Here is a 12515-nt window from a genome sequence, read left to right as displayed (position 1 = left end):
ATATATATATTATATGTATGTTAAAAAAAAAAAGAAAATCTGTACCACTAAAACCCATGAAGGGTCAAGGGTGCTTACTTTGTAAGAAAGTATTGCTACTAGACCAACAGTTGTGTAAGGAGGTGATTTGGCATGCTCGACCACTAGATTTTTACCCAATTAAGAGTGCCCACTTTATGAGGCTGGGTGGACCTTGGAGGTCTCCCGAATCCACTGGTCTGACACAGCGGCTACAGTCTAACAGATAACTATCTGCCACAGCCGGATTCGAACCTGGGTCCTTGGAGTTAGTAGTCCATTGCCTTTTACCAATGAACAACCCACTCCCATATATATGATAATAATCAAACTAAAAATAAATAATTTTACTAATTGTAAATTTAAATATTAAAAAAAATAAAATGACAACTTCCTTTTTTTTATTTAAATATTGCTTCAACACAAAAATTTCATACACTGAAATCTAAAGCCATAACTCATCATTTATATATATTTATTCATCCTCTTTCTATTAAAAATATTACCAAGCTTGTTCGTGCAGTATTTTTTATAAAAGGGGGAAAAATTAGTTTCTGAAATGAATTTTCCAAATTATGAAAGAGAATTTTACTGTATGATTTCTAAATGCTTATTATTTCAACAATTGAAGCATCAAATTCAATAACAACAATAATCATCCACAAAATTAATGACTTTCATTAATTAATAAGTTAAATGCACCAATAAATATTAATAAGTCAATTTTTGTAAAGATAAGTGCCCCTTGCAAACTAACTTGATATAAGAAAATATTGATGCATCTTTATATTACATATAAGATAAACTGTTGTTTTCTGATTTGGCTTATTTTGATTTAACTATCATGTATACACTATTCTGGCCATATGTTCTAGGACAGTTAAGTTAATAATCATAAGTAAATGGGATAATAATCACAGATAAGCTAAAAGGATTGTAAAATGTACAACACTTCAGATATAAAGATAAATCAGTATCCTCAACAAGCAATACAATGTGGATTGAAACTTCTATTTGCTCTCCATCTAACTTTGAAAATATTATTTACAACAGTCTATCTCTGTTGTACACATATGCACTTTGGATACAGAAACATCTATAAATATAAATAACAAAAATTTAATTTATATAAATAAATACTGTTATTTGATCACAAAAATTATTCTTCAAGCCAAATTTACGGAATTTATATACAAATGTATGCAGGGGTGTGGGGACAGATATCTAAAGAGGGCAACTCAAGACCTTGCAACATTATTTTAGAAATTCTCAAAATTCTTGAAAATAAGGGAGCTGTCCATCGAATTTTGAACATCCTGTGTTAGTAAGGAACAAAATGTATGAGCCCATTTTTTCTATTATTAATGAGAGAGTAATAAAGTTTTCAGGGGAGAGGAGGAAGAAAAAATATATCATGCATCACACTTGTGAGGATACTCAGTGTTAATATCCATTTGTAGGATATTGTGAACCATTATCAATTATGTTATTTCTCCATATAACTCAATTATTTAAGTTTTTTCCTCACATGCTGCATTTAGTTCAATTATTTTGCAGCACTGCTTTACGCTACGATATTTGGACATGTGACGACGATTATACAGCAGATGACTTCTGCGACAGCCAAGTACCATGACATGCTGAACAACGTACGGGAGTTTATGAAGTTACATGAAGTACCTAAGGCTCTCTCTGAAAGAGTCATGGATTATGTCGTTTCCACGTGGGCAATGACTAAAGGACTTGATACTGACAAGGTTGGTCCCTTATTATAATGGAGGAATATCTTTTACCGATTTATTCACTTTTAAATAATTTCAATTAGTTTTATTTACCTTTTTTTTTTTTTTTTATTGTTCCAGATTTTTGAATTTGCTTTTAGAATAAAAAGTTTGATTTAATAAAATTATAGGACAATAAGACTAAATTTTACTCCTTTCTTTTCTATATGCTTTCTTTAAGTAAAATCAATCAGTAAGATATTTCTGGTAATAGAACGATTCTATTCATCTTTCCTAAAAGAAACTAAGAGTTATGATCATCAACACCTGAATTTTATTTATTTTTTGTCTTTTTCAAGCACACTATAGCATTTTATAGATCTCCTAAAACAATATCATAGAATGAGGGCGAACTAAAGTGACACTAAATTGAAACTAACATCCCATCCCTTATATTTTAAAAAGTAAATTAGGTATAAAAATAAACTTTCAGTAATTGTTCATAAAAAAATGTGTGAATTTCCATTTTTTTTATTGTTATTTTTATTAATAACTGTAATTATTGTTATTATTAAGATTGTTTCGTTTCAATACATCATTCAATATGTTTAGAGATTATGGAAGTTTTCATTTTTTTCAATTAACATGTTTTACTATAGAATGTCTCTTATATGTATATTTTTTTACCACAAAACTTTGACATCTCCAGTGGCTTCCTTTAGATAAAATTAGGCATATAAGTTTTTTTACTAGGAAGAACAGTACCATAAAAGTGGGGTAAATTTCAGTTAACATTTTGGCCTGTCCAACTGTTTTTTCACAGTTCTTATGGTTTTGCGTGTCACTACAGCCCTTCCAAATTTAATTATGGAGTCGAAAATTTGTATGTGAATTTGGTTTATGTTAGAGAAATGCCTTTTGGGCTTCAAAACTTATCTCACCCCTTCCTTGTAATTTTTGTCATGGTTTTAAGCATCAATGAATCAATTAAATCATTTTTCATCTGCTTTCAAACAAAAATTGTGGGAAAATATGATCCTAGTGATGGAGCTATACTGCTCACACTTTTTTCCATCATTGCATCAACACCAAAAGAACAATCGATAAAGAGGTAATGATAACCAATGTCCATTTTTTAACAATACTGATATTTTATCTCATATTTTATACGAATCAGTGAACTTTATTAGAATCCTGCTGACTTGATGTTTGATCCGAAGTAGCTAGAATTTCTTTTTTCCAGAAAATTATTTATAGAAATTATAATAAATTATTGAAGCATTGATTAATTTATTTATTAAAGCATATGATTTGAATTCAATGAGGTAACAAGTAATTGAATTAAACAATATTATTGTACAATCGTATCCGAGCATTCAAAAATCTGGAAAATATGTAAAAGGACTTAAAGAACCAGGAAATTTATATTTTAAAGATTTATTAATATTATATTTTGCTTTATCTTCACAAAGCAATAGTAAAAATTGCATAAGAAATTGTTTTATTATCACAGCATTAGAGAATAATAGTTCTGTTTGATGACCACCTTATTATTTTGATCCTTTCCTGAGTTATAATAAAATAATAATAGATCTATAAGTATAACAATGTAATAAATAAACCAGTGAATTTCAGCCAAGGTGATTCTAAGACTACTTTCAACATTGTTCATGTTTTCTTTACAATCAAGAATATATGCACAATCATATTTACACATAAATGAACTGATTGAAATTTTTTTTATTATGTAAAATGTGACCGAATACATCCAAATTACTTTTGAAAATTAAGTTATGTTCAATTTTTTTGTTCTACCTTCTTGTCCATCTCACAAAACAGAGTTGGTTTAATCTTGGGCAGATTATTCACAGAAGTAGTTGCTCTTGATTTATTTATATCTATCAAAAAGTATTAGATTCATTAGCAGAAGAAATTCAAATTAATTTTCATTGATGTTGCAATAGTACTAAACAATTACAAGAACTGCGAGATTCTGGCCAAGTATTTTAATAACTCAACTGTGAGAGGCCTCTAAAACATACTGAAATTTTGGTAATCGACTCAGAACCCTGATCTCCCAGCATCAGTAGATGAAACTAATGAAGCGATCCACTTTCTTTAAAACAATAAGATGTTAACAAGTACCAAAGCATTTTGTTATTACCTGTGAAAATTAAGATTTTATTATTTTTCTCACAATCTCTACTCATTAGGTTAGAACTGCAAATTGATGCCAAATTGAGAGAGTACCAGGGAGGATCTAGAAGATGATCATGTTCTCAACAGATATTCAGTTGGAAACTTAATTCTCAAGTACTATCTCATACTGCCAAAAAACTTTAAAATATAAACTTTTTGATAAGTTGACAAGTTTGTCAACTTCTAAAAAGCCAAAAAGTCAGTTAACAAAAAAAATGCTATTTGATACACTGAAGGATTGTGGTGTGGATCAGAAAATACTAAATCTTCTTAAATTAACTCTAATCAACACGTCTGCTAAGGTTAAATTACGAGGAGAAATTAGCAAACCATTTAAAATAATAATGAGGTTTAGACAAGGAGATAGTTTATCTGCACAGTAACATATCACTACATTGAAGAGTATAGTGGAATTATAAAAAAAAATAGGGAACAATAAATCAGGTTCTTCTATAAGAGTTAAAAATAAAGGTGTTAAGATCAATTGGTGGAAGGTGAACAAGAAGAGATTGTTCAAATAAAAAAAAAAAATCTGTTGCAACTGCAAAGTTGCAGAAACAATGCTGACAAAATTGGCATGAAAATTCCCTATACAAAGACTGAAATGAAGACTAACTCTAAAAATGCCCAAAAACAATAGAAACAATGCACAGAAAAATCAAGATGGTAAAAAATTTAAATATCTTGGAAAGATTATAACCTTTAATGGAGAGACCAACTAATCAAGGAAGTTAAACTCAATTTCATTACACAAAATTACTTATAATTAGAAATATGTGTCCATAGTGCCATGATCCAAGCATTGCAAATCTATACTCATACCAATTATGTATGGTATTGAAACAACCAGCATCCACAATCTAGGAAAGTATCTAAAAATGTAAAAAAGATTATTGGAAAGAATCCACGAGCCCAAAATCACAAAATATGTATTCCCATTCAAATCCAATCCAGAAATTTATGGAAGATTGAAAACCGCAATATGATATGAAAAGCCTGGGAGGTTACCATAAGCAACTCAAAGAAGAACTTAAAAGCATTAAATTAGCAATATATATTGCTTAAACAAAGAGGAGTTTAGATAGCAGATTGACAAATTAAAGGTTCTCATGGGAGAAAAGTAGCTTACTAATATTAAGACAAAGGAAAGGAAGATACCTAAAAGATATGAGAAAAGGAAGAAACAACAGAAAGGAGTAAAAATAATTGATATTTGCGTAGTTCCTTGGTGCCCTAATAAAAAAAATAAATAGATCTAAAAATATTTTTTTAGCCTCTGAAGACCATTTTGGAATAACTACAGTTTAGGTGAAGAAAAGCTAAATGATGGTAGAAGATAAAATAAAGAAGTATTAACAGTTAAAAATTATACGTCAGATGATAAAAAACTTCAGATGAAGAACAACCTCCAGCTGCCCTGCATTAAATTTCGTAAAAATAAATATACTGTTTTCAAAAGAAATGCTTTCTGTACTGCAATACTTGTAAAATATGTTTAAATATTGGGTAATAATTTGCAAACTGTATTCTGGTTCTTGATTGTAATTTTTTAGTTTATTGTATTAAATTGCAAAACTATCTAAAGTAATTCTAGGCTGTCAACCTAAGTAATGAGAAAGTGTTGATCTAATTTAAAGTGTGTTGTGAAATTATATCAAAAAATTGTCAGGTGAATAAAGCTGAAGAAGGTAGTGTCAGAATAGATTTTATGTTTTTGTCAGTGTTATTGAGTTTTATTTTAGAGAAAAAAATATTGTGCATCTAACTTACAAGGTTATTAGGTGGAAGTTTGTATCCTTTAAAAACAAACCTATTATTTTTGAAAATCAAATAAAACTATTTTAACATATTTTTCTCACGGACCATAGGGCCTATAGAAGGCATGGGGCATCTTCTTTTCAGTTGCAATATCACTCCCATAAAGTCCTCCTCATCTACGTTTCTGATGAAAATATAACCAAAAAACATACAAATCTCTTATGATCTTTCCGAAATGCCACCTTGTATTTTTATTATAGTCAACAATGCTTAAATTGTATTAATATTACTAAAAAATGAAACCCTACTTACCTTCTCTGATACTCGACTAAATAATTATATTGCTTATACTACCAGGCAACCCTTATCTATCACTCCTAAAAACTAGTTTGAGATATCTGTTATAAAGCCATGGAATATAATAATAAAACTTTTAAAAAAATTTTGTTATCATTAATTGTGCGGGTAATCACAAAAAAATTGTTATAACAAATGAATATTAATAATTTTAAAAGAGTAAGCGAGAATTCTTAACAACTCTTCAGAGGTCCTCAACCACATCTTATGATAAATTATTATTAGAAAATGCAATAATAAATGATTAAGAAAATGGGTCACTAAATTAATTATAATAAAAATAGATTTAAAAAAAAAAGAAGTTGGTGCCGCTGAAAAATGATGAAGAGCTGCAGCAGGAAGGAAAAGAAAATATCGGACTATTGTTTCAGATGAAGTAATTCATTTGACTATGATTCTCATGAGGATCCATTAAAAGTTTTGGTGCCTTTTATCATCACATGACTGGCTTACGATCTTATTAGTTAATAAATTTGTACTACTTTCTGTTCCATTCTAAACAATAAGTATTTAATAAAACTTTTTCAAGAAAAAAAATTAAATATTTCAGAAATTTATTTGCAGTGAGATCAAAACACAAAATTGCACATTGGAGCAGCCAAGGCTGTGAATAAGAATATATTTACAAGTAGTTTGCCATAAAGCAAGAAGCAGAAAAGCTGAGTTAATTTTGGAACAAGAAGAATGTGCAGCTATCATTAATGTGCTGGACTAGAAGAATATGCAGTTATCATTAATTTGCTGGACAAGAAGAATATGCAGCTACCATTAATATGCTGGACAAGAAGAATATGCAGCTACCATTAATATGCTGGACAAGAATAATATACAGCTATCATTTATGTGCTGGACAAGAAGAAAATAAATTCATCTGAACTTGGCAAAATGATCAATTGAAGAAAATAGACACAATTAATTGGTAACAAAAAATATAACTTAAATTGTTTTGAAGAGATGTACTATCCATGTTTGAGTTAGCCCTTTCTGATATTTGAGATAAGATGAGCTATTCCAGATGTGTTGGTGTCTTTCGATGATATGGTATCAGACAAAATCTTCGCATATTTTTATAAAACAAGGAAAAGTATATAAGAAGCTACCAAATGTGAGGCTATACCACCTGTAGTTTGTGAATTTAGTTTTAATCTGAATATTCTCAGTTAAAGTATAATGTTTAGAAATATAATTTGAACGAAGTTAAAGTGCTGAAGTACAACATTAAAAACATTTAACCACAAGCAACATTTAGAATTTAGAAAATACTCTGCACACTGAACAAATATCAGCCTAAGATGATACTGATCAATTATTTTATTTAATCTCTTACATCTGACTGTTCTGAATAACAGAACGTAAAAACAAGGCGTCTCAATTCAGAAAAGGAAAGTTTATAAAAATGCTGTAATGGTGTTTGTATAGTGACCTTTACTACTAAAAATGGAGGTAAGAGTATTCCGCTTTGAACAGTACACAGTAGTTGCATGGGAATGAAGTAGTGGCTTCTGTATTGACTAGCGTCAGTGTTGTGGCTCCTTAGCGTAATGAGCCCTGTTTTGGCATAAACTGATTTGGCAGGTCCTCAACTACTGCCCGAAGGACATGAAGGCTGACATCTGCGTCCATCTCAATCGGAAAGTCTTCAACGAGCATCCGGCCTTCCGTCTCGCCTCCGATGGCTGCCTCAGAGCCCTCGCAATGCACTTCACCATGAGCCATTCTGCTCCAGGTACGTCCAAATCAACCTTCTCCTATTTATATAGCACTTTGAATCATAGTACATCTCTGATGTCTGAATAATTGATGGCATAATTGATTCTTTGAGATATTGTAATACCAAAGCCAGATGTGCTTATTCATTTGAGACTATATCGAAAGTAGCTAAAACATTTTTAAAAAATCAACTGTTACGTTTATTTTCAACTATTAAAAAATCTCTTACAAAAAAAAAGTAATAGTTTATAATTTTTACCTACTTCTGACATACAAAAAGAAAAAATGTATTGATTATCAGAATGGATTCTTCGGTATTTATTATATTGTGTGATTACCTGCTTCTAACTTCTTACATTCTTCTGATTTATGACTAATTTACTGGCAAACCAATATACCAACGATCCTCACTCAATTGATACAGGTCCTATAATAAATATTTAGATTGTGGTTGAGAGGGAAGAACACAGGAATGATAGTGTGCTGAAGGTAAGTATTGCAGTATTGATAGTGAAAAGCACTAGATATAAAATGTGACATGAAGAAGTATACTAAGATATGAATTATATATCAAACCTATAATAATAATATGGAATGTATCAGTTACAAACACCCTTTATTTATGTTTAGTAACTATGTTTCATTTAAAGATGATGATTTCAATTATTTTTATGTATATTTTATTAATAATACCACAAATGTAATACTAAAAACTACCTGTCACTAAAATTAAATAAAAAAGATATATATTCAAGAAATAACTTTTGGAATTATCAAGATGGCAATATTTATTACAGGTGATCTCCTTTACCACACTGGAGAGTCAATAGATTCCCTCTGCTTTATTGTGACCGGATCATTAGAAGTGATTCAAGATGATGAAGTGGTTGCCATATTAGGTGAGTAACAACTTGTATTGGGTGATTCACAAGTGACTGACTATATTAAATACAAATATCTGCCAAAACAAAATTAATAATTTCTCATTATTGCTTGTGATATGGATAATTTAATTGTATATGAAGGCTTCTTTTCCAGAATTAAAATAACAATAATTACATATATAGCCTTTGTGTAAATTTAAATTAAATTAAAATGAGTGAAGAAGATTAGATAATTTAATGAAAACTAGTATTTTTTATCTGTTTTACAAAATAGTCAATTTCAGTTTTTTCTAATTTATTTGGAAATTTAAAGTATACAGATTTGATAAATATTATTTTGTATGGATAGCTATTTTATCTGACTTTTTCTTATAAACAATTCATTTTGTTGGCCTTATATTATTGATGTGTCAAATTCAAATGCAAGCTACTGAAACTTATTAAATTTGGAAGTTCCTTTTCCCAGCAACATTGATATGTGTCATGAACAGATGTCAAAAAATTTATTGAGTTTTGGAGATTTACCATTTCTTTAATTGAGTGAACTGATCATATAGGAAATTTGAAGTACTTTTCAATGGAACATTATTCTTTAAATCACTCATATGAGTAGCAAGATAGTGAAAAAATATTTGAAAAATAAGTGGCTAATAAGAAAAATTGCAAAAATTAAGTTATCTTTGATACTAGTTAGCAGTAATGTGAAAGCAATAATTACAATTTTTTGTTGGCAGGTACTTATACTATTATCCTTTGAGATGTTTCCATGCACTTTTGAATATTGTATTTTATAATTGATATTTAGAGCTTGATTTATAAAGTTACTCCCTGCTATGATTGTCAAATGAAGTCAAAATATTAATTTTATTCAGTTTTTCAAACTGCATACAGTTTTTGATAAATTCTATTCAGTTTTTGATATACCTCCATATGTTTAATAATTAGGTTATTTTCACTTTGTACTCATTAATTAGGTTGAGTATCATGTCTAATATTTTATTCTAATAACTGCATTCAAACTGTAATGTTGCTCCAGGCAAAGGAGATGTGTTTGGAGACTCGTTTTGGAAGGATAACGCAGTCGGACAATCAGCTGCTAACGTACGAGCACTCACTTATTGTGATCTTCACACTATTAAGCGAGATAAGCTTTTGGAGGTTCTAGATTTCTATCAGGCCTTCGCAAACTCCTTTGCAAGAAACCTTATTCTCACTTACAACCTCAGAAACAGGGTATGGTTGATAAGTATGCTATGTTTGTAGTAACTAAATATGTTTGGCAGTATTGGTTCTAAATGAAACATTTCTCTCTAAAATTTAAGAATTACTGAATAATGGAATAAATAGATAAATAAAAAGTATAGAATAACACTTTTAATAAATTATTTTATTTATTAGCATAATGAAAAAAGTACCAATAGACTAATTATACATGTAATAATAAAACATTATGGTACTCTTCTATCAGAACTTCATAATGCTGCCAAAACGTATTAACTACATTTAAAAAAAAAGATTTACAGCTATGTAAAAATAAATTGTTCTGATTTGTTTTGTCCTTACAGTTGATATTTAGAAAGGTGGCAGATGTTAGAAGGGAGAAGGAGCTTGCAGAAAGAAGAAAGAATGAACCACAGCTTGACCAGAATCAAGACCATTTGGTTCGAAAAATCTTTTCCAAGTTCAGGAGAGATAGGGCTGCATTAACACCACAACTATCACTGTCTGCAAGTCCTCAAGACCCAGAGAAAGGAGAAGCCAGTCCTGCTCCTGAAAAGGAAGATGCAGTTGTGATATCATCAGCCTCAAGACGTCCTGGCAAATGGGGGCGACTCCTTGGCAGCAGCCTTGACTCAGGTAGTGAAAGCTCAACTGGGAGAACTCAAAATGGCGGTAACAAAGTCTTTCCAAAAGCTATAAGGGTTGCAGGGCGTCAAGACACCATTGAGGAGGCGGAGGAGCCACGGTTGCTCAGAAAAGTTGAATCCGCTGACAGTGGAGTGCAATTCAGAGCTGCTCCACCAGAATACAAGGAGATCATGGCAAACATTATGGAATTTAAGGTGGATGTGAAGCTGGAGGTTCAGAAACTCAACCAAAAGGTATCTAGGATGGAGGAAATGTTGTCTGAACTTCTGTCAAGGCTGGGTTCAGCGAGTCCATCATCTGCTTCAGGTGCTGAGGCCAGAGTGGATGGAACAAAGCCTCCTGTAAAACGTCGTTCCAAGTCTCGAGGCAAAGCTCCTGCACCTAGCGTGCCCCAGCGCCCATCTCCTTCGGATCCAGACCCTCCACCGTCTCAAGATGGTCCCCGTAGGCCCCGAGATTTCTTATAGTCGCACCTACTCTAGTCACGGTCTTGGACCGGGCTAGAGGGCTTATTTTCCATAGCTTCTTCACATTTAGGATATGTTAATTAGTTTTAATCAACAATAGTCGATTTGTTTATATTTGGGATGAAAATAATTTTACAATAATTATTTATAATTTTATTTTGGCGATTTTGATTGACAATTTTCTGTTTTTATGATATTAGAAATGCTTTCTATTTTATTTATTTTAGTTTTTTAGCAACTTAAAAAAGATCTTATAATGAATAAAGTTTTTTTTTTTACTTGATTAGAATAAATTTTGTAAATAGTGTGTATATTTAAAATAAAAATTGTAAAGTTTAAATTATTTCTTGATAGAAGTTAGACAATAAATGCATTATTTGAAATATTAAGCAGAATTATGCTGAAAATTCAGAAAACAAGTTTTTCTTGTTCAAATACTTTATCATTTTTAGTGGTAAATTTTACTTTTTAAATAAAATATGAATAGAGAAGAATTTTCTAATAACTATATTATTCGGTCAAGTGCTTTAGTAAAACATACATCTTATAATTTCATTTGAGGCCATGTTAGTAGATCAACATTCACACAATATGAACTATCCGTCCAATCACAAAGAACACCTCTTATTAAAACTCCTTCCAATACATACATATTTCAAATACATTTATGAGCAGGTGTAACCATAAATTAAAAAAGTGAAATTTAATAAAATTGGATGTTTTTCAAAATTTATCTGTGAGGTTAGTTAAACCTATGTACTTTCCTTTAAAGAAAACAAGAAAGATAATTCATGATCAGTAAAGAATTACCACTTCATTCATCAAAATTTATTTTTAAAATAAGTTTTTTGTTGTCTTTGAGTCATTGTAACTTAACCATTTTAATTCATTTAAGAAAAATAAATTAATATTATAATTCTAGAACTATCTCTTAAAATAAAATCCATCTTAATCTTGATCCATTTCTACTCTTCATAATGTATCATCATTCTCTGGGTCAACTCGTTTAACCATAACACTTCATAAATAAACAGAATTTTCAAAATGTATGTTACCATTCTTATTTTCATTAGTTTTATTTTTGCGTACCGCTAACAAGCAAAGTTAAGATCAAAACTAAGCATGATATGTTAATTTGGTTGTAGCATTGAGCAGAGCATATATTCAAACATTTATTTTGGTTAAGATATGTTGGGGAAATTATAGAAAACGCTTCAATGCCTAAACTCTTTATCTAACATTTACACTGAAAATTAACATAAATAACACTATAGACAGTAATAATGTTTAACCTTCCGTCGGGCGCAATATGAATCCATACGAGTTCGGGCGCAACTCATCTGATAGATTAAGTACACAAAACATAGAATAATTGGCATCCTCATTTTATATTATGGAAATAAATCACTTTATTTATTTATGAACTACATAGTAGAATAAAATAACACGATTATCTTAACAAAAAAAAAAGTTATAATCAAATATAAAATGGACAAATAGTTTAAACGTCTCAATTTCTTCTTGACGTCACA

The 12515-nt window shown here is 30.1% G+C and overlaps 1 protein-coding gene across 3 annotated transcripts in view; it reads left to right on the top strand.

The window, feature by feature from the left end:
• The window catches only part of eag (ether a go-go), a 160332-nt gene extending 147829 nt beyond the window's left edge, over positions 1 to 12503 (top strand). For 2 of the 3 annotated variants that reach the window (XM_067045258.1, XM_014435309.2), the window contains exons 10-14: positions 1576 to 1775; positions 7629 to 7779; positions 8561 to 8662; positions 9684 to 9880; positions 10213 to 12503. In XM_067045258.1, the coding sequence (XP_066901359.1) occupies positions 1576 to 1775; positions 7629 to 7779; positions 8561 to 8662; positions 9684 to 9880; positions 10213 to 10983 (1421 nt within the window). In that variant the 3' untranslated portion in view covers positions 10984 to 12503. Of the gene's footprint in view, positions 1 to 1575; positions 1776 to 7628; positions 7780 to 8560; positions 8663 to 9683; positions 9881 to 10212 lie in introns of those variants that run through there. The other variant, XR_010842850.1, reaches the window with a different exon arrangement.
• The last annotated feature ends 12 nt before the right edge of the window (positions 12504 to 12515 follow it).

Source organism: Halyomorpha halys, unplaced genomic scaffold (assembly GCF_000696795.3).
Source record: "Halyomorpha halys isolate HHAL.00 unplaced genomic scaffold, Hhal_1.1 Scaffold1558.1, whole genome shotgun sequence".
Taxonomy (NCBI): domain Eukaryota; kingdom Metazoa; phylum Arthropoda; class Insecta; order Hemiptera; family Pentatomidae; genus Halyomorpha; species Halyomorpha halys.
Note: the sequence above shows the minus strand (reverse complement) of the source record. Positions and strands in the feature narration are given on the sequence as shown.